The 21,917-nt window shown below is 40.3% G+C and overlaps 3 protein-coding genes across 3 annotated transcripts; 2 read left to right on the top strand and 1 right to left on the bottom strand.

Moving 5' to 3' along the window:
• Positions 1 to 3,774: 3,774 nt before the first annotated feature.
• Positions 3,775 to 6,725, top strand: il17c (interleukin 17c). Its single transcript, XM_051383351.1, has 3 exons — positions 3,775 to 3,995; positions 4,116 to 4,345; positions 5,918 to 6,725. The coding sequence occupies exons 1-3, from the start codon at positions 3,912 to 3,914 to the stop codon at positions 6,174 to 6,176; spliced, it is 573 nt and encodes a 190-aa protein (XP_051239311.1). The 5' UTR covers positions 3,775 to 3,911; the 3' UTR covers positions 6,177 to 6,725.
• Positions 6,726 to 7,633: 908 nt separating this feature from the next.
• Positions 7,634 to 14,075, bottom strand: utp4 (UTP4 small subunit processome component). The gene is made up of 17 exons (XM_051383198.1): positions 13,956 to 14,075; positions 13,621 to 13,787; positions 13,160 to 13,348; positions 12,934 to 13,018; positions 12,578 to 12,667; positions 12,223 to 12,434; positions 11,964 to 12,135; positions 11,355 to 11,446; positions 11,129 to 11,225; positions 10,878 to 10,942; positions 10,182 to 10,298; positions 9,836 to 9,992; positions 9,049 to 9,155; positions 8,863 to 8,958; positions 8,574 to 8,759; positions 8,350 to 8,460; positions 7,634 to 7,887 (listed from the first exon to the last, which is right to left on the bottom strand). Exons 2-17 carry the CDS (start codon positions 13,777 to 13,779, stop codon positions 7,771 to 7,773), a joined length of 2,052 nt encoding a protein of 683 aa, XP_051239158.1. The 5' UTR covers positions 13,780 to 13,787; positions 13,956 to 14,075; the 3' UTR covers positions 7,634 to 7,770.
• A 35-nt stretch (positions 14,076 to 14,110) lies between these two features.
• On the top strand, positions 14,111 to 17,551 carry chtf8 (CTF8, chromosome transmission fidelity factor 8 homolog (S. cerevisiae)). The gene is made up of 3 exons (XM_051383363.1): positions 14,111 to 14,265; positions 14,827 to 14,950; positions 16,947 to 17,551. The coding sequence occupies exons 1-3, from the start codon at positions 14,246 to 14,248 to the stop codon at positions 17,214 to 17,216; spliced, it is 414 nt and encodes a 137-aa protein (XP_051239323.1). The 5' UTR covers positions 14,111 to 14,245; the 3' UTR covers positions 17,217 to 17,551.
• Positions 17,552 to 21,917: the final 4,366 nt, after the last annotated feature.

Genomic DNA, 21,917 nt, shown 5'->3' with positions numbered 1-21,917 from the left:
CTCTTCAACATAGATGAGCATAACAGCATAGGAAAGGAGAAAGTTGACTGAAAGTTGTCCAAGGAGAACACCATAGCAAGGAATGTCGGGGCAACTGATTTTGACTCTGCTGAAAGTTTAACACAGCCCAGTATCCCTAGGAATTATGTTCATATTGGACAATTCTGCAGCTAACGATTTACGTCCAATTCAGAAATAGGGATGAAACACAATACTGGGTTCATGATACAATTTTCTCATAGTTAGCTATGACTAACTACCCCCTCTCAGACACACTCTCACCAGTTTCACAAACACCAATTAAACCAGGTAACCAAGTAAACCAAATTATAAAGCAATGTAAAGAAACTTATTTGGAACATTTGAAAGAATAAGAGACTAAAAGCCAGGTTGATTAGAATGTTATCTGACCCTAAAGAGAGATTATGAATGGTCAGAATATCTCTGTACTGTCAGACATAGAAAGCAGAGACAGATCCTCACCAAGGACAGGCTCAGTGACCACGAACTGGATATCGAAAAAGGAAAACACAAAAAATCATGGCACCCATAAGAATGAATTGAATTGCAAATTGAAAGAAAGACAGTGTGTGTGTGTGTGTGTGTGTGTGTGTGTGTGTGTGTGTGTGTGTTACAAGCGTTTAATGTTGGGTCAAAACAGTAAAGGAACAATCAGCTATGACAGTAGAATTTATACAAAGGCGACTGTGGCTCAGAGGCACAGCCCCTAATCGGAAGGTTGTTGGTTCGATCCCCAACTCCTCCTGCCACATGTCAAAGTATCCTTGAGCAAGATACTGAACCCTGAATTGGTGTGTGAATGTGTATGAATGAGTTAGTTTCTGTTCCATGGGCTTTGCCATCACTGTGTGAATGTGTGTGAAAGGGTGAATGTGGCACGTAGTGTAAAAGCACTTGTGGTCGGAAGACTACAAAAGGTACTATACAAGTACAGGTCCATTTCCCATTACAAAGGAGACTTTCTTAAGCCTTTTTCTTACGCCTCTTTGCCATTATGCTGCAGCCACAAAGGTTTGCTAAAAATAGCTGTCACCTTATCTCTATCACAGGAGGCTTGGCGGTGTCACTGGGCCAGCCATACAAACCTGGACATTCTCTTGACAGAATAACCACAGGAGATTAAAAGTAATAACAAATCCAAAGCTATTTTTGTATCTCTGCCCCTGTTACAGCGCTGTATTCAAACAAGCATTACCTCATCGAAGCTGCTGGGATTTCTCTGAACAATTCAGCTCAGGTTAACACCACCCTCTGAGGCTGGAAGAGGAGTTTTGTCTGGATGTTTTTGCATTTTAATTGCTGAGTCTGACTATTTATAAAAAAGAAAAGTCTATGCAAGGTAAAACACAGTGTCCGTGTAAAAGAAACAGAAAGCTGCAACCTTTTTGTTTTGAACTCACGTTTGTTCCTCTTTTTATGTTTCCATGTCATTCATTATGTTCTCTCTAAGGTTGTAACCACATTGTACTGCATGAGTATACCTCAACGTTCACAAATAAACAAACATTTGTAGCTTTAATTTAATTTCTGAGTGTTCTGAATAAACACAAACAAATATTCTCAAATATATGCAAAAAAGGAACAGCTGAATTTGCTGAATAAATAATAAAATCGGGAAAAAAATTTCACATAAAAGTGTCAAAGCCCTGAAATAAACAGGTAAATAAATGAATAAACACACAAACAATAATATTTGTCTTACAAATGTATGAGAATATAAGGTATATTCCAATATGAGTCCATTAATGTGATGTAACATACTACACACACAATTTTATCACTACAGGGAACGTTGTAGTGATGGAAACTTCAGCCTTAATCAGTACATGCTTAATCCTCAATGGACACTCACACTCACACCCACACCCACACATATAAATAACAGAATAAAGTGATAAATGAATAATAATAAACTTTATTTGTATTACACCTTTCAAAACCTGGTCGACAAAGTGCTAATGCTGTTAATCATAAAAACACTAAGACGATGAACAGTCTGAGATGCCTGAAGTAAAAGTGCAGTTTGAACAATATGTGTCATTTCTTACTTATTTTACTACTTTCTTTGTCTAGTGGACTAATCAGGGATGGAAATGCAATGGGACCCTTAGGTGGGGTTCTGGTTTGACACTTCTACAATAAGCAATAAGCATCAAACACAGTACAACATAACAATAAATAAAAATGATGGATAAAACCATGGTGGGTAAAAGGTAAGATAGACGGGGGCGGATCGAGAGGAATATTCATGGGATGGTCAGGGGGTGGCTGGTCTGATTTAATCACAAACAATCACATAGCTTGGAAAAGCCTGCAAATGAAGATATTTGAACTAAATTCAATTCAATTTTATTTGTATAGCGCCAATTCATAACAGAAGTTATCTCAGGACACTTTTCAAATAGAGCAGGTCTAGACCGAACTCCTTAACTCAACTCAAAAAAATGTCTTCCAAATACTTTTTATTTTAATGAAATTAAGCCTATCCCCTAGTCTAAAATGTTTTAAACCACTGACAGTACAATGCACAGAGCTTCCGGGTCTCTGAAGTGAAGCCAACGTGGAAGTGTCCTAAAAATGCATCCTATGTAATGGCCAGCAGGGGGCAGCTGCATTAGTTGCAAAAAGAAAAAGTCCGATAGTATTGAGCCTTATGGAGAAATAAGCAGACTTCTCACATTTATTATCTCAGTAAACAGTTTCCTAATGAGTTTATAGTCTCAATCTCTAGTTTCAGTCTTCTTCCATACAGCATGATGTTCATTTAGTAACTGATGGTCCCATTTAGAGTAAAATAGACCATAAAGCAGGATATGCTTTAGGGCGTGGCTACCTTGTGATTGACAGGTCATTCTCAGTGAGTTTGTCCAGCTCAACGCACCAAACTCAGATCACACTGTCAATCTAGGCAGTGCTGATCAGATATGAAGATGACAACGACCATAACGCCAAACTTGGGTCTTCAAAATGGTACTCCAAAAACCAATGTTTGTTTTTAACATGTAATTATAAAAATGTATCTAAATTAATGTGTTAAATTAGTATTAGCATACCAAACTGGGGTGGCCAGACATTTTTTTTTCTAGATCCGCCCCTGAAGATAGAAAGTTTCAGAAGAAACTTAAAGGTCCAGTGTGTAACATTGAGGAGGATCTATTGTCAGAAATGGAATCTAATATTCATAGGTATGTTTCATTAGTGTATAATCACAAAGATTATAAGAATTTTTGTGTTTTTGTTTAGAATGAGCTGTCACTGACACAGGAAGTGGGTCCTCTTATGGACATATCAAACACTGGCTCTAGATAGCCGAGCTTTGTTGCCACTGTACTTTATCCTACTAGGTTGGAACACGAGGGTCAGGCGAGGGGGTTGTAATCTGCAACCTCACTGCTCAGTGCTGCTGAAGCCTACACACTGGTCCTTTAAGTTTAGAATAATTGTGTCTGTGATCTCATACATTTCCAGTTATACACACATTAAACATACACATGAAGCAACTGAATGACTCTGAGACTGCCTCTGAGTTACTATTGCATCATGAATGTGAAGAGGACACTTCAGACTGTGGTGTCCCCGCAGCAACAGCCTCCAGTTGTTTGTCTGACAGCATCTTTCCTGTGTGTCGTCAGCGGGCTCAGCCTGTCTATACACAAGTGTGTGTGTGTGTGTGTGTGTGTGTGTGTGTGTGTGAGAAAATCCCTGGGCTGATGCATTCCTGTGACGGCGCGTGCAGCCCTGCCTCCCTCCCTCACACCTGCCTCTCTGCCGGAGGCTACTCTCACTTAGGAAAGAGGAAGTTGAGGAACTAAATCGCCTAGCATTTCCATTTACTCATGCCGCCCGGTTTTTCCCAGGTGCACTGATAAATAGAGCTATCAGACAGAACGATGGACAGTCACAGCAAAGCAGATCCCCTCACTACCGGTCAGCGCGAGGACGCAGAGACAGACAGGATGATGGACATGAAACAGGTCAGTGAGACACAGACAGGACGGGACAGGCTGCTCTCTCTGCCGCCTCCATCGCTCCAGCTGACGCCTGTATGTGTGTGTGTGTGTGTGTGTGTGTCTGTCTGTCTGTCCCTTCCACAGATTCTCATCTTTGGACTTTTCCTCGTGCCCGTGTGGACGTCCAGGTGTTATGAAGAGCGCGAGCTGGCCGGGGCAGCAGAGCGGAAGTTACAGAATCGCTACCCGCAGCCCGCGGACCCCTCAACCACCGTCACATCCGGCTCACCTGCCTCCTGCCCGGTGGAGCTGTACCAAACACAGCCGCCCCCCCGGGAGTACAGCGGCAGGTCCCTCTCCCCCTGGAGATACATGTGAGTACCCTCCTGGGGCTTTTCTTACTGTTTACAGCAGGAATAAAGAACGAGCAGGGGCGGATCTAGAGGGATACCCATGATGTGTGGCAGAAATATCTTATATATTTAATCTCAAACACATATATCACTATATATATACACATATATCACTGTGTGATTGTAAAAGCTCCCAAATGAAGTTATTTGAACTGAGAAACATTATTAGTAAAGCACTGAATACAAATATCTAAAGAAACCAGTACATTGTTTTATTTCCAAATATATTGTTATATACATGTTTAACATTATTCTGTTAAATTTGACACCAAACTGAGCTGCCAGGTATTTTTTATGGGTGGAGGCTGTCATCCCATGCCATCACAAGGAGTCCCAGTTTAAGATTGACTTGGGAATTGTGGGAGTGATGGGAGAATGAGTGTATGAGATTGTGTCATTGAACTTTGTCCAACCTTTCCTTATATTTAGACAACATTACAGTGTGGACACTGCGCTGCCATAAACAATCCATCATCCATGGATCATTGAAAACATCATTTGAATTCTATTAAGTAGCCTACATTTTTAAAGATATGTGGGGACAAATGCATGCGAGGGAACGCTACAGCCATAAACAATCAGCGCCATCAGGCTACAGCCAAATGATACAATAACCCTTTAGGCGAAAATGTATATTTGCACAGACCCCAGATGCCTCATGATGCATTAATATTCATATTAATTAGTGCTGGGGCCGACTCCAGGGTAGGGAAAGTCCCCCCAGCAGGCAGTGAGCGCAGCTTTGTTGGCACATATCCACTGGGAAACACAGGAATTGCTTCTCAGTGCATTTCAGTGAAATGTGTTATCTCTAATCTGTAGCACATTATTAACTGTAGGTAACTGGAATTTTCTTTTGTTTCCTGATTACTTGCAGTTACTCTAAGCTTTCTAAAAGTTACAGTAATGCTCCAGAGTCCTCCTCCTAACTCTTTGTCTCAGCATTAGGACTGAACAGCTTTAGATTTAGACTAGCAAAACAAAGTTTGTGATTAAAGTCCTTAGTTGCCTTTACTAGATTTTTGCCCTCCAGTATGCTGATCATAATCTGTAATGTGCATTGTTGCCTGTCACCTCAAGTCTCAATTAAACGCACACAGCTCACAACCAATCAGAGCCGAGAACAATAGATGCTGAGACTCAACAATCAGCTATCTTCAAGTTTCCAACCCAAAGTGTCTTTCTGTCTTTCTCGGCTCTGATTGGTTGTTTTCGTTCAGGCCGTGGATTCTTGTAAATGCCATTAGGAGCACTAGGAGGAGCCAGAGGAACCTGATTGTTTCACACATTATCTGTCTCATGTTCTACTGTCAGGATATAGTGAAAGTTTTAAGAGAATATACTCTATACTGTATCATACTGCAGCACAGTCACACGGGACAAAAAAACCCATTTTCCTCTGATAATAATTATTCAGATTTCTTTTATTTATTGGTGTAGAAAATGCAATTTCAGGGAAGCGTCATTTTACTGGATGTCTCCTCTCTGTCTCTGGATCAGCTGTTCACCTGTAACCATCTTGTTCCTTTCCAGACACGTAACAAAGGAGGACCACTTTCCCACCACTTATGCCGAGGCTCAGTGCCTGTGTTCCGGATGCATCCTCTTCCAGGACAACTCGCAGCTCCCGGAACACAGCCTCAGCTACAACTCAGTCCCCTTAACGCAGAAAAGGGTGTTTCTCAAGAGGGAGCTCTGCAGCGGGAATGACGACGTGAAGAGATACCAGCTGAAGCCGGTTAATGTGGAAGTAGCTGTGGGCTGTACCTGCGTCAGAGTCAACTACAGTTAATGTTGTGTTTGTTTTAAAATGCACCAAGTTCTCTGGAAAAAAAAGTCTTAACTCAGGGGTGTGGAGTGCTACAGGGTGGCTCAGTGGGCTCGCTGGTCCAGCTGGGCACCCACATCCGATACCCTTGGGATTTTGTATGAGGGCTTCAAAAGTCATATTCACATCAGCCTTTTTTGTAGGCCTATTTATTGTCACAATGACATTATAATAATTTATGATGTGTGTTTTATAGGTCTCTGCATAGTGCAGGTATTTTATCACGTACTTCTTTTCATACTGATGGCTTTGTCATCGAAGAAAATAGCTATTGTATAGTTTTGTAAAATAATAATTTAACTGCTAATAATATTATAATTATCTATTTATTTGGTCTGTTTTGCATTTGAAATGTTTGAGCATTTGAAAGCTTTAGAATGCTCATGAGTGGATGAGGAAGACTTTTTGTATTTATCTTATGTTGGATATCTTGTAGATTTGTCCCAGTGGGACTTAAGTGTAAGAGCTTCTTTGAAGCAAAATAAAGAAACCTTGGATTTTAAAGAAAACAAATTCTCAGTGTGTTTCTGTATTCACAGCTGATATTGGAACACATAAGGCTGGATTTCCATCTGCACAAATCCCAGCTTCACTGGTGTGAGTGGGGGTTTAGTTTGGTAGCTAGCTGGGCAAAGGAGCGGGTGTTCCTTTCATTAGCTTTATTCAGGATTTGGTGTAGCTGTACAATGCAGCAACCTTGTGTGTAGGTGTAGTGTGTGTATCACACTCTAAGCCTGTTAAAATCCAATGTTTTCAGCAGATGAATGTGAAAACATCCTTCTAGTGTCAAACTCTGTACAGACAGCATTCAAACAGCACACTGTAGGAACAAGAAGAAACACTGATTTCTGACTGGAGGGGGGCTTTAAGTCTCTTTCTTATAATTTGTTACCTGTTTGAACATGACTGACTCCCAAGATGAATTAAATGTCCAAAACTTTTGACCATAAAATCTGAAAATATACCCAGTCATTGGTATGATAGTATTAGTGCAGCTCAGCAGTGCTCTCTACTGTCTGAACAGCAGCTGTAACACTGGTCACATGACTGAGCAGGTGTGTCAGAGGGCAGCTCCTGACTCTGGCATCAAAAAGGTCCAGAGATTCTACTTGTTTATCAATTCATTTGAGTCTTTGAAAATTCCACCATAAATGTATTTAAATGTAAAAAAAAATAACAAGTTTGTTCAAATTTGTGCAAACAGATGTAATTATAGAAACATTGTGTTAAATGTCAAGGGGGCTGCACAAAAATGAGCTATGACCTATCTCCCTAGCTAGAAGCAAAAAAGTCAGTTATGAAAAACATTATACACATGGATCTTCATAGATATTACTCATTAATATGACATTTAAAACAGAGAAATCATTCAAATGTATTAAATTTGTTCACACAATCAACATTTCTCAGTCAAACAAGAATGACAGTAAATAGTTCTATTTATTACTCTATCAAAGCAGTCTTTACAAAGTGGAGACACGTTAACATTTGTTGAAAATGACTTTGGCTACAGTGAATTAAGGGCTCAAACAGGTCAAGGAAACTCGCTTCAGTTTGTTTATGTGGCAAACTTCTTCTGTCGGACAGGTGCAGGCAGCTGAGACATGATGTCCAACAGGGGGCGCTCCACCACAACCAGCGAATGGTCCTCCAGTAAACTCACACACAGGAGGTGCTGTGGGACAGAATATCACATTCCACATTAAAATCCTTAAAAAGTCATCTCTAGTTTCTACCTCATTAAAAATTCCAGAATCTCAGAATATGCAAACGTTGTTCATTTCTAAAGTTTTCCTGCTAGACAACAACAATTCACTACTGAGTTTATTAATTACTCAAACTTGACTTCCTGGGTCTCTCCTCACATAGACACAGGGGGCAGTGGCTCAGTGTCACTTAATCGGAAGGTTGTGGGCTCGATCCCCGGCTCCTGGAAATAGTATCCTTGAGCAAGATACTTAATCCAGAAGCGTGGCTGTGTGATGTATCCTGTTCGTGGACTTTGCCATCACTGAGTGAATGTTGGGAAAGGGGACTGTGGCCGTCAGTGTAAGCTCTGATTGGGGAAGACTAGAAAGGCTCTATACAAGTACAGGTCCATTTACCATAGAGGCAGTGCTCAGTGTCATAATGGTACCTGGAAATTCTTGCATATCTTAAAGGCGTGGCTGTGTCTGATCCTCTCCGGCTCGGGAAGACTCCTCAGTGTCATCTGATTGTAGAGCATAGTCTTTGCTTCAGGAAGGGGCTGCATGTGGAAACAAAGCTGTAGTTGTATTTAATCTCCACCGTTATCTGAAATGCACGTGGCACAGGAGGAGGCTTTGTACCAACATGGTGGACAGGTGACGGGTCACGTACCAGACTCTGGTCGATGATGCAGAACATGAACATATCGTGCAGAAAGATGTGAGCTGGGTTTTTGGGACTGTAGCTGATGTGGGTGACGGGCGTGTCCCTCTCCAACCACAGAGAGTGCAGCCCTTGTTTCTGCAGTTTCCGACTCCACTCTGTGTATTCTTTCTGCATCAAGGAGTACTCAAAGATCTGCAGCACACACACACACACAAACAGAAAACACACACTGAAACCAGATCTCAATACTATCTTTGAGAAACGTGTCATTTATTGGTAGGAAAAAACGGTTTACCTGCTGGTCAGCGTGCACCACGACGAGGTTGCTGGTCACTGGGTGGATGGCTATGGCGGTGGGACAGGAGCTGTGCACTGGAACTGTACAGTGAAGCTGCAGGCACACACAGAGACGTAAGTAGTTTAGATTTCACTTATCAAGAACTATGAAGAAATGACATGGACAGAGGAGGAAAAGACTCACCTTTAGCTTGTGAAGGTTGTAGACGTGGATCTCACAGTCTGCGTTTGCTGCAGCGAGCCATTTTCCGTCCTCGCTGGCAAACAGCAGGTGCACCGGCTGTCTGGAGCCTGGACGTCACCACACAAAGACACTTTATACCCCGACAAATAAAGGCTGCAGTTCTAACGTTAAACTGGAGGTCAAGAGACGGCATTGGCCATGTCTAAGTGTATGCAGCACCAAATTGGTCCAGCAGGTGTCACATTCATGCTTCAGATCACTTTTAGGTCTGAACCTTCATTTGGGGAACAGGTGTTGCTGGACGGAGGAACACAAATAGCTTTTTGACCGCTAGGCTAAGCCATGCTCCAGAGTAATGTTGTGTCGTTGTATTGGTGAAAAATGTATGACCTGTATGACAGTAAAATGAGTAACTTTGGGTTGAGGACAAAACAAGGCATTTGAGGACGTCAGCTTCGGTTTTAGAAAAGAAAAGAAAAACAATAAAGAAAATGATGGACAGATTAATCTATAATGAAAATAGTTGTTAGTTGCTGCCCAACAATGAACACTATACACTATGACAAGGATCATGGGTAGTATAATAAAGTGGCTGCCCATTAATTAACTGTTAACGTTCGTCTATGGGGGTAAATTGTGAGGTTGTGTGACCCTTGTTTCCACAGAAACAATCACATTTCTTAACTCTGCCTCTGTGGAATGTGTTGCTCAAAATTTATATATATAATTTTATATATATAATATTCCAGAAAACCCCATAAGCACTGAGTCAGGACCCTGGACTCACCTGATCTGGGTTTGAGAGTGTGGAGGTGTTTGCACTCCAGCTGGTTGAGGGAAACAATGACGACCGAAGAATGGCTGGAGGAGGCAAAGAGTTTGGAGGAGTCGGAGGAGAAGCAGAGCTGGTGGGCCGAGCGAAGGTCCTTGGGTAGTTTGGAAACCTGGAGGGAGGAAGAAGAGAGCTTCATCATGGAGTGTAACACTGAAATCACATTGCGGATGTTTACAGACTTTGGTTTACATTGATCTCATGTTCTAAACAGCTGCTCAGGTTTCACTGTCTCTGTAAAGAAGGAGCTAATATACATAGAATGAGTGAAAAGGAGGAAGATCAGTGTGGAGGAGCCTACCTTGGTGATGCTGATGTTGTTGTACTGTATTCTGTAGAGACGGACGGCGGAGACAGTAGAGTATGCCAGCCAGCCTCCACACGGAGACAGAGCACTGCAGCAGATATGATCCTCTCCCTGCAGAAAGGCAGCACAGTTTCTATCATCCAAACCCAAACATTTAATAAACAGCCACAAATCAGCCAAAGCCAGCTGACAGATAATAAACAGGGAACTGGATGTCTGCAAATAATGTCTAAATTCTGCATAACAAGACAAGAAACTGACTGACTGACTGACTGACTGACTGACTGACTGGTCGCCAAGTGCTTGCTCATGGTGGTACTGTTGGGTCTCTGTAAATAATGTTAATATATTATTAATTCATAATAATAAATATTAATATAATAAAGAATTCGGTCTAGACCTGCTCTATTGTGAAAAGTGTCCTGAGATAACTTATACAAATAAAATTGAATTGAATTACAGTATCTGGTTGAAAGGTTAACCAAATGGAAGATGCCTCGTTTTCTTTTCTCCACACTTTAAATTAGTTAAGTCAGTGAGGCGTACTGCTAAATTACCCCAACTTCATCATCATCATCATCATCATCATCACCATCACGCAGCCATGTTTTCAGAGGAGACATCTGAACGTGTAGAGTTAAGCTTCCACTGAGCCATACAGATGTCATAATGTTAAACCAGGATACACACCTTCCTCTTTAGCTGGATCAGTTTCTCTGGATTTCTCTTCACAGGTAGACTGTCACCAGGCTTTCCTGTTAACACACAGTACAGACTGGCTCAAAGGGGACACTGTACAACTGATCAGTCACATAAAGATGAATTTTACTATTGTTTTTCCTGTTTATTAGATCTCCTTTAGTTTTACTGTGTGCCACTTCTTGCAGTATAATGCAATATATATATATTTTTGTGTGCTTGTGTGTTTTTTTTTTCCTCACCAAGTCCATCGCTCTCCCCTACTCTCCACAGCTCTAAATGATCAGGGAACTGGAAGAGCAGCAGTCCTGCTTTCTTAGCACAACAAACCAGGCTTCTCTACATGGAAGACAGACCGAGGGAAGCATGTCACCATGAGAACAGTCATGTTTTACAGTGGCCTTAAAAAGGCTTTTCTTATATTCTAATGATCTGTGTGAGTTTTGTTTCTATTAAATATGTACTCACATGTGGGAAAGCTATTTTGCGCAGTGCTGACTCCTGGGTGTTCTTCTCCACCTTGTCCAGCAGGGGTCGCACTACCAGCTGGGTGTCCATACCTGAAAGGATTACAAACAAACCATCATCATCATCATCATCATCTTGCCTGTTCACAAGTTCACATTTAATAAAAGGTTTGATGGAATACTTTTTTTTTTTACTATAATAATTGTGCAGCCTGAACAAAAACATCCAATCAGAGTCAAGGAAGATATAAGACACTTTGGTTTGGAAGCTTGAAGACAGTAGATTGTTGAGTCTCATTCCCAGGGACTGAGAGACTCAGAATGAGACTCAATCTTTCTTGGATCTGATTGGTTGTTTTCATTCAGGCCCGGTGGATTCTCACAAATACCATTAGGAGCACTAGGAGGAGCCAGAGGAACCAGATTGTTTCACAGATTATCTGTCTCCTGTTCTACTGTCAGGATATAGTGAAAGTTTCAGTGAATATGAAAAAAAGTATTTTTTTTAAAATGACTTTAAAGTGTGATGACTTGAGACCCTACTTTGTGTTTAAAAAGGGAGCAGAAAGATTTACATCAATCCAACACCAAGAGCAGATTTAACACTGACCTCCAGATACCACAGCAGTCTCGGTGTGGGCAAGTGCCCTCACATCATGCGAGTGGTTTTTAAAAGTCCTAGTTCGGACCCACTCCTTATCCTGCTGGTCCACGGTGGAGGCGATGAACTGAAACTGGACGACTGTGCCCTCCGACGTCCCAGCTACCAGACTGCTCTCATCCTGGTGATCATACAGACAGTTTAACGTCACGGATTCTGTAGGAACTGCCTTTAGTCTAGAGGCTGTGTAATACATCCCAACACTTACCTGTGAAACAGCCAGAGCCAGAACATCCCATTTGGTGACCAGGTGAGTTTTGACCAGAGTTCCTGTGAGTCCGTCCCAAATCTGGACCTTCCCTGCAGAATCGCCGCTAACGATTGTGTGATCAGACAGGAAGGCGATGCTCCAAACCACAACCTCTTTGCTCTTGGATGCTCCAGCGCCTCTCTCCACCAGCAGTCTGTGTGTGGCGTGGCCTGAAGTCGGCAAAAGCAAACCGAGAGGTCACAATCACATCATTAGGGGCTATTTAAGGAAATTTAAATTTAACAGACACCAAACTAAAACTGATGGTAGGCTCTGCCGCCAATCACTCCAGGATCAAGTTGCATCTCCTTACCTGTCTCTGCATCAAAGATTCTGATCATGTCCATCATGCCAGCAGCAATCAGTGTACCAGAGGGATGCCAGGACAGAGATATGATACGACCTAGAGAATCACATAAAACAAAATGAAGCACAGTGTCACAGGCAGGGTCCAAAATGACACAACAATTTGTCCTTGGACGAAAACAAAAATGAATAATCATCAGTTTACTTATTTGCCAAGTGATCCTAAAATTACATTTTGTACACTTATCACATTAAGGAGCTCAAATAAAAAGCGTGTTGCAGGACACATACATACAATTAAATATAATATGAACAGTGTCGAAAGAGAAAGAAAAATACCTCTGAATCAGCTAGTTCTCTTACCTTTCTGCCTCTCGAGGTTTCTTTGAAACCGAATCCTCTCATCCAGAAGTTCAAACATCTTAACTGTCCCATCCTCACAGCCGACCTGGAACACAAAACATTCAATTATTAAATCAGAGCTAAAGGCTAAATGAGGCTTATTACTTCAATAAACAATAACCAGTGTGGAAGATTTTTAACATGAAGCACAGAGTAAATACAATATCCACACAAGGTCTTGACTGACCGCTAGCAGCGTTCCCTGGCTGTTACTACTGATGGTCCAGATTGGTCCTCCGTAGGCCTCCACAGTGTACCTGGGCCTCATGTTCTCCAGGTCGTACTCTGTGATCTCTCCATTCAAACCAGCACTGAACAGACGCTGGCCCACCCAACACAGAGCCTCAACAGCCCTGCCGTCCTGTCCTGGGATGACCTGTGGATCAAAACCAAAACCAGTCTGGAGGTTATCCCTGCACATCTTACCTCCGGCTGTAAGTGCTCATGTTCGTGCACAATCTCTAACTTACATTAGACTTATACGGCTCTTTAAACTCACATTACCACAGCTTTTTATCAACCAAAACACAGGATGACGCTTACTCATGAGACTTCACTGAATAACATTGTGTATACAATGTGCCCAATTCAGCACATGATTTCACACAAGTGGAGCATGTGGGAAGCTGATCTGAATTTCGCCCTTACCTTTTCTTGGAAGTAGTGATCAGCGAAGTTGAAGATCTCCAGAGCTCCATCAGCTCGGGCCACCGCCAGTCGCTCGGTGCGGCTGTTAAACGCCATGGCTCGGATAGCACTGGGCATATAGTCGAAGAACCGAACACGGTGCACCTTGAACTCACCCATTGTTATCACTATAAGGGAAATCACACATACACAGACAGGTTATTAAAGCTGGGCAGGCAACAGCAAAGACAACCTGTAAACCTGCAGTTAAAGTAAAAGCCTCAGAGGTTAGACACACAGGCTGTGCGTTTAACAAGTCACTGAACCGTATTTCCGCCATTACAAACATGGTTTACCTGTTGGCTTTCCTCCACAGTCACTGAACTTCCTTTGCTATTAGGTCCACACGCTGGAAAACAGCAGCAGCCACGTTGGGGACATTTGAACCGGTAATGAATCTCCCGAAACAGACCGGAAGAAACGGAAATACGTCATTACGCTGACAGCACGCAAAAACAAGAAGACGAGGCACGTTCAGCTGGCGGGAAATATTACCGCATGAATACTGGTTGTGGTTATCTTCCAGCTTAACGTAGACGAAGGTAATGTTAACACCACTCTACGGTCTGCGCTACCCGACAGGACAATGGTTCAAATAGTCGTAAGGTAAGAATGGTGAACTAACTTTAGTGTCGCTTAATGTTGCCTGGTGAATTAACGTGTTAACTTAACGTAGTTAACGTTAGTAACGTTATTTCTTACGGTTGATATAACGTTAGGTAGGCTAGTTTCTAATAACGTCACCATAAGGACGTCCCCAGAGATAGCGCTAAAACAGTAGCTAGTTAGCTAAGCCTGTGTTTGGATGGAAAAGAGGTTTGTGGCAGAAACTGGGATGTAAACGCTCACATTTTCTTTAAAAAGGCTTCAGAGTGAAAATATTTGACGTTTCAGTATTATGGACTTTTACCATGGAAGCTTATTAACGTCAATGTGATGGAAAAAATGATTCTATAACTCAATATAATGAGAGATTTTCACAGTATTTTTACTTATCTCAAAAGAATGACTTGGTATCAGTCAAAATAATGAGTCAAGAAAACGTTATTTTGAGATTCTAATTCAATATTTTGAGATAGTTTGTCTTTATGTTGACTTCCATTCCTTGACTTTACAGTGAAGTGTTTCCAGGTGTGTTTAGTTGCTGCTGTGTATGTGCTCCTGTAGAGGCAGCGTGGACGGCAGCAGTCCTCCAGAATGGCTGCTGGTGGAGCTGCAGGGAGAGGTGATCACCAGACACAACTCTGGCCTGGCAGGAAATGTGATGGGAGACCTGCTCTACACCAAAGAGGTGAGCCAACAAATGCAAACTGAGTATTTGAGATACTGTGGGGCCAATCAGAACTAGATCATTGTCTGATAGGACAGCCACAGCTGGCCTGTGTTTTGGTTCACTGATAAGGTATAATAAGATAAGATGTACCTTTATTGATCCCCGTATGAGAAATTCAAGTCAGACACAGTAGCACAGGGTAATGTAGTGCAAATAGTACAAATGTACAAGTACTATAAGAATCACAATCTAAGAATATTAACAAAATATAATAGAAGATATAGGACTATAAATGAAAAATATATACTCTTTATGCAATATGCAGTAAAATTAAATTAAAACAGTTTTTGTTCCTTTGAAAAACGAACATTGCAACTGTTTGCCTTTGTGGACTGGCTTGTAGAGTGTTTGCTAAACCAACAGGCCATAGAACACTAAAATTGATCAAAGAAAACAGTTACTAAGAGGTTAGATCATGGCATCATATTTCTGGCTATCCAGCCAATGAACACATCTCTGAAATTCATTGTTACAAATGTGGTACAGTTGTCTTTTCTTTTCTTTTTTTTTAAACGACTGCTTTCATTATTGATTAATGCTGACTATTATTTTTTTTTCAATTAATAGATTGGTGTATAAAATCTGGGTTCCCACGAATCCTGGAAAACCTGCATGTTTAGAGACTGCTTTTCCAGTCAGAAATGGATTACAATGACTAAGTATCCTGGAAATAATCTTTGTTGTCCTGGAAAACTTAAATTGTATGTTAGCCCCTCACTAAGGTTTGCAGAAAAATGTAGTAAACTGTCCTGCATCATTAAAAAAGGAGGAATAATAATTGGAAAAACTAAGCCTATCTGTAAATTATATGACAGTCTGTGTGTTGTGCTGTACTGTCAACAAAATGTCCTGGAAAGGTCTTTGAAAATATTTTTTTTAAGAGAATGGGAACCCAGAAAATGTTAAAATGCTCCTCCCAGATGTGATGTCTGTAAATGTTTAGTCCAACCAACAGTCTAAAATCCTAAGATATTGATATAAATACTATCATAATAATATAGTAGAAGAGAAAAGCAATCAGCAAATCCTCACATCAGAGAAGTTGTGGTGTAATAATTAATTGATTATTAAAATAGCTGCAGATTCACTTTGCCAATCATCTACTCAATTAATCAACTGACCGTTTTGAGCTCTAGTATTTATCCTTTCTATATTGTTTGTTGTAAATTAGTATATAAATATGAGCCTCTAAGAGCAAACTGTGGATATGTATTGTATGAAGTACCTTCCTTTAGCCCTGTATGACCGTAAACTCTATCTTTGGGTTGTAAACAAAAAGTACCACCATTATGACTGACGTTAAGGTAAAGCAGTGTGGGCTGACTCTGTTTACCTACAGGCAGTTCACACAGGAGGCAGCTTTATTTCTAATGACATTTCCTGTTGACTGTTGAATCCTGAATTGAACCAGTTCATAAAGCAGAGCTAATGTGGTGGAAAAGGGGTCCTACTGGTTCTCTTCGTAATGGTTCCTGTTTGGAGCCACGATTACAGTGTTTTTGAACCATTCATTTTACCTTAACATTTCTGCTCATTACTAATCATGGATGTATGTGTGCACTAAGTTCTTGAACTTGACTACATAGCAGGCTGATATTAAAACTAAATATTACAGGAAATGCAAAACTTTTAGAAATTCTAATAATCAATTATATTTAAGCGATCTCATAGTTTAAGTATTTTTATTTGGAATTGTGTAGTATTTTGATAAAATATATATATATCTTTTTTTTTTTTTTTTTTTTTATTAATTTATATAAAAAAAAAACTTCAGAGATACCACTAGAGGGAGCCTGTGTAGCACCAGTGGTATATGCACCACAGTTTGACAACCAGTGCACTAGTCAGTTTAGATTAGCCTGTAGACAGAAGTAGGGGGTCTTGAGTGTCTTTCCCTTTCCTCCCTCCCCATAGTCTTATTTTACACCGCTGTTTTTCTCCCTCCCTCCACTAGGGGGTCCCGGTACTGATCGTAGGACACCACATTCTGTACGGGAAGCAGGTGAAACTGGAGAAACCCTTTGCCGTCCTCACCAAGCACTCCAGCCATTCACAGGATAGCCTGGGCAGCCACGACAACAGTGTCATCACACAGGTACCCATGGAAACGAACCAGCAAGGACCAACCTCCACCTCTTACTCTGTGTCCGCCCTCATCAAACGGAAGCTCATCTTTAAGACTCGCCCCAAACCCATCATCACTAATGTACCCAAGAAGGTGTAGTGTGACCGTATCCCAAACTGATCTGATTCCAAGTTAGTCTCATCTAACTGATAGGATGCAGTTTATTTATTTATTGTACAATTGATTACTACACATCATGTTGATTCATCCTAGCAACCTTTAACCAGAACTCATTCCAATGAGAGACTTTGTGGCTCCTCGTAAGTATGAATGGATGTTTCTATCTGTTGTTTTGCTGAAATTCATAAAGCCCTGTGATGCTGTTTTAAAGGCTTTTGCACTGATAATAATCACATCCTAGATGGAACACTGAATAACTGTACAGCTTTTCTGTGGAAGAAACAAACTAAATTAAAGAATATTGGAGATCAGAAGTTCCAATCCATACCTATGCTAAAGACACAGATGGTAATTTATCATGACTGCATTGCACATGATGACAGGAGGTGTGCTCTTCCCAAATACTGCAAATACACTTTAACTTAATAACCTTTGCTCACCTTTGGTTTTCAGATTCGCTAGCTCAGCTAGCGTGTAGCTAACTTAAGATCGTGTCTGAAATTGGCTAATGCTAACAAAGCTCTAGCTAATCTAGCTAGTTACATCTGATAGCTAATGTTAGCAAAACAATAGGTAGTTATCTAGCATTTTGTTAACATTAGCTAAGCTAAGATTTTACTATATGTATGAATATATCACTTTTTTTAACCGTCTTCAAAATGTGGTTGTCTTTTCAACATAGATTAACCTAGCACATAGTATATCTAATACAAGAAAGGAGGAAGTTGACCGATGTCCTAAAAGGGGCAGGGCTTATGAAGGGTCAATCAGCTGTATATGAATGTGATTCTAGTAAAGCCGGGTTTAGAGCAGCACTGCACATATTCATGACAAAGTGAGAGATCAGTTTGGCGATAAACATTTAAAATATCTGACTCAATATGTGTTCTAGCATTCTGACATATAGAATATTTACTGTGTGTGTGTGTGTGTGTGTGTGTTGATGAGGGCAGTTCCCGTGTTGAGGTGTATCCCCACAAGTAAAAAGGGTTACTGAAGGGACTAATTCATTCAGCCTCTGTAAAGTACACACACACACACACACACACAGAGAGAGAGAGAGAGAGGGGGTATGCTGGCAACATGTTTTTGAAGTTCCCTAGAACCATGTTGTTAAAGGCAAAGCTCAGTCATTTTCAGTGACTGGCATTCCTCAACTAACTGAATAAAACATATTTGTCTGTAGTCCTTTTCCGGTTTGGAATGAAATACAGTGGATGCAGTAAAATAATGCAGCTTTTCATCAAGTCCTGTAGTCTTCATTTAGATCAAATAAGACTATGTTCACAGATGTTGGCAAATAAGACTTGTCCATCTAGATTGAACAACCCATAGTTTTTAATTTCCTAGGGGAAAAAATGATGATGACTCATCCTGCAGTTTCTGGAGAAAATATTTTTTTGCTTTTCTCTCTGATGACTGTAGCTAACCGCTAATTAACTGCTGCTAAGTGTATCTGCCGTCAGTGAGCAACAGAACTGGGCTCAGTAGCCACTCCGTAGTGGTGGGGGCACAACGCACACTGATTTCTTCGTTCTTACGGTTAGTACTGAAATTCTGCTGCCTGCCCTTGAACACGCAGAGAAGACCGCCTGTGTGGAGTTCTCTATCTTGATTAGATAAAGTGAGAGCAAGAGTAGCATGTATTTTAGGCCTTTAATGTTGAATTTGTTTGTTGTTCAATTGTTTCAGGAGGCAGAAATGGAATATGATATTCATAGGCATGTTTTCATTAGTGTATAATCACCTGAATATAAGATTTGTGTTTTCATTACCTTAGAATGAGCAGTTTAATCTACAGTTAGCATATATCCTCTTCCCATGTACTCTAAACACTATGTACATTTATTGCGTGTTAGCAATGTCATGTCCAGAAATGTATTTTAATTGGTGCAAAACTAAGACTCACCAAGAAAAAATTCATACCTTTAGTCCTACTTATCATATGTGCTAGTGGTGAACTTCATTACAATAATAAACACTTTGACCTGCCTTTTTTCTCCCACAGATGAAAAAAAAAAAAAGGAACACAGTAAGATTACCTTGGCAAAAGTTTTTTTCACCTGTTCTTAAAGGTCCAGTGTGTAGGATTTAGTGGCGTCCAGTGGTGTATTTGCAGATTGCAACTGTGTCGCTTCACACTCCCCTTCCAAGCAGGAAGGAGGAACTACAGTGTCCGTTCTGGACTTCTGTAGAAACATGCCGGCTCATCATTTCAGACTTCATGGAAGACTATAAATTAAAAAAGGCTCATCCTAAGGTAACAAAAACACTTCAGATGATTATACACTAAAGAAAATATTTTATTCCATGCCAATAGATCCTCCTAAATGTTACATACTGAATCTTTACGAAATGAGAGAAAACAATTTAGCTCAGATTTTGATGGATCACACACATTTTTTTCTTCACTTGCCTCTCGGGGCTTCCAAAATAATCTGTTGAAATAAATAGAAGTACTGGATAAATGGTTGGAACGTCCAGCTTTTGCCGCTCCATCTGGTTGTAGTATTAATGCAAATCTCACCAAAAGTCAATTGTATGAAAATATAGTAACATTCCCTATTATATAAATTTTTAGATGAGTAATGGTTAAATCCAACTGGAACATAAATGGTGGTGTAGATGAAGCAGTACTTGAGTTCACTGGACTGGGCTGTGGGCTCTTACAAAAAAGGCTGCATTAAAACATTGATGCTCTACTCCAATTCATTACTTTTAAAATGTATTTCTTTTTTTTAAAGTGAACATACAACACTGAACAAAAGATATAATCAGAATATTGAAAGAGATAGCATAGGAACATGTCAATGCAGTCATTTAAATCAGACACATTCTGTTTGGTATGAATGCGAGGATTGTGTCGGGATGCATTTTTAATGACTTAGGAAAATTCCAATATCCTGTGGTGCCCAGAGATGGAAGTAGCATAAGATTGAGAAACAAGACCTCTTGCATTGCTGGTGAACCCTCAGAGAGGCTAACCAAGCCTAAACACAGTTTTTTCTTAATGTGTCTGCACTTTTTGAACTTTCAAGTTTCAACTTAAACAGCCTGCTCACAGTGAAACAATATGAACAAAACTTAAATGGCAGAAAGAGGAAACATCCACCGGCCAAAGCAAACAGACAGCTGTCACTGTAGGCACAGATGCTGATGGTGTTCACACTTGGCAAATTAACTAAACATACCAGAACTGAATCTGTCTGATCTAAAATCATACAAAATTTAAAAACATGAAAAGTCTCTCACATCAGAAGAAATCTCTTTGGTCTTCAGTCTTCACGCTGTTGTTGATGGGATGAATAAGCAAAGGCTACATCTAGTGTAAAAGGACACAAATGTCCAAAAGTGTCCAGCAGTAAAACATTACTGTTACACAAATGTGATTTGGAACCTTTTATAAACTATAAAAGTGACACTGAATGAAACTACGGGCCACTGTAAACTGAGAATTGGAACATGATGCACAACAATAAGTTACGGCTCAACAGCACCAAAAGTACATCTGCACTTACACATGTTCAAAAATGTTAGATTGTCTGTTCTGGTAAATCATAGCTGCTCCACAACATACAGCTGGCGTGGATGATTGTTCTGTTTGATGAGGGCACATGAGGGCTGGTCTCAGAGTGGAGGAGTAACCCCGCAAGCTGCCCTGAAGACACTACAAGTAGTGTGACAAGAGAACTTCTCATATTATCTGCATTTCCTGAATATTGTTAACTTTCAGTCGTAGCCTCTCATAATATAGACACTTTTAAAGGATAAGTTTGTATTTTTTTAAGTCTATCTTCATACATGCCCATATGTACTAAGAAGAGCTTTAGGTCGCTCGTAATCATTCCTCCTGTCCATACTGGCTGAGTAGCAAAACCTTCCTAACATCACTATGCTGTAAGGTCTTGATTCCACTGGGTATGGCTCTGTGACGTCACGTCTGCAACGCTGTTTTGGTCAGTCCTGCACGAGCCTTCCACAATTTTGCCTGCTAGATTTTGTCAACCTGCTCAAATTTTGTCGATTTGGTCATTTTTCGTTGATATATGTACTTCTGCCATGGGTAAGTACACTACATGTTTCACGATTGTTGAAACGGATTACATAGAACATTTTGAGTAATACAAACTGAATTTTGTGAGTTCAAAAAGATTCTTGATTAAGCAGCTTTTACTTGTAAAAAAAAGTTACATAGTTTTGTAAGTTACAGAACCATTCCTGATTTATTGATTGGTTATATTGGGTGGTATTTTGTTTTTGTGTACAAATAAAACAACAAAATTTAGTTAGTTTTACTTTACGTTTTTTGAAGTGTCAGGACTTTTTTTGCTAAATTAACTTATCTGGTTTTACAGAGCTGTTAAACCTGTCAACACATCTTGAATCAAATGAATCCTCCAAAAAATTGGAGTCACTCATTTACAAGAATTAAACCCCACTCAAAAATGAATTGTTAAAGCAACTCACTTGTTTTGAGTGCACTTGAATGTGTGCAGTATTTTAAGTACTAGAGATGTAATTCCAGTTTGTACATATTATATAATTATAAAAATGTAAGCATTATAATGCTTTATAGTTTAATCAGATACATTCTGTTAACACTTTTTTTTGTTTGGAGAAATGCTGCATATGAGTGTAACATCAATTAACTGAATGGAATTGGTACAATTAACTTAATTT

This window comes from Dicentrarchus labrax, unplaced genomic scaffold (assembly GCF_905237075.1).
Source record: "Dicentrarchus labrax unplaced genomic scaffold, dlabrax2021, whole genome shotgun sequence".
Lineage (NCBI taxonomy): Eukaryota > Metazoa > Chordata > Actinopteri > Moronidae > Dicentrarchus > Dicentrarchus labrax.
Note: the sequence above shows the minus strand (reverse complement) of the source record. Positions and strands in the feature narration are given on the sequence as shown.

Excerpts from the sequence above, each read along its gene's own strand:
- il17c (XM_051383351.1), top strand. The coding sequence starts at position 3,912 with ATGGACAGTCACAGCAAAGCAGATCCCCTCACTACCGGTCAGCGCGAG. Across the intron at positions 3,996-4,115 it reads GGATGATGGACATGAAACAG|ATTCTCATCTTTGGACTTTT; the intron begins GTCAGTGAGACA and ends TCCCTTCCACAG. Across the intron at positions 4,346-5,917 it reads CTCTCCCCCTGGAGATACAT|ACACGTAACAAAGGAGGACC; the intron begins GTGAGTACCCTC and ends GTTCCTTTCCAG.
- utp4 (XM_051383198.1), bottom strand. The coding sequence starts at position 13,779 with ATGGGTGAGTTCAAGGTGCACCGTGTTCGGTTCTTCGACTATATGCCC. Across the intron at positions 12,435-12,577 it reads AATCTTTGATGCAGAGACAG|GCCACGCCACACACAGACTG; the intron begins GTAAGGAGATGC and ends TGCCGACTTCAG. Across the intron at positions 10,943-11,128 it reads AGGGGAGAGCGATGGACTTG|GAAAGCCTGGTGACAGTCTA; the intron begins GTGAGGAAAAAA and ends GTGTGTTAACAG.
- chtf8 (XM_051383363.1), top strand. The coding sequence starts at position 14,246 with ATGGTTCAAATAGTCGTAAG. Across the intron at positions 14,266-14,826 it reads ATGGTTCAAATAGTCGTAAG|AGGCAGCGTGGACGGCAGCA; the intron begins GTAAGAATGGTG and ends GTGCTCCTGTAG. Across the intron at positions 14,951-16,946 it reads ACCTGCTCTACACCAAAGAG|GGGGTCCCGGTACTGATCGT; the intron begins GTGAGCCAACAA and ends TCCCTCCACTAG.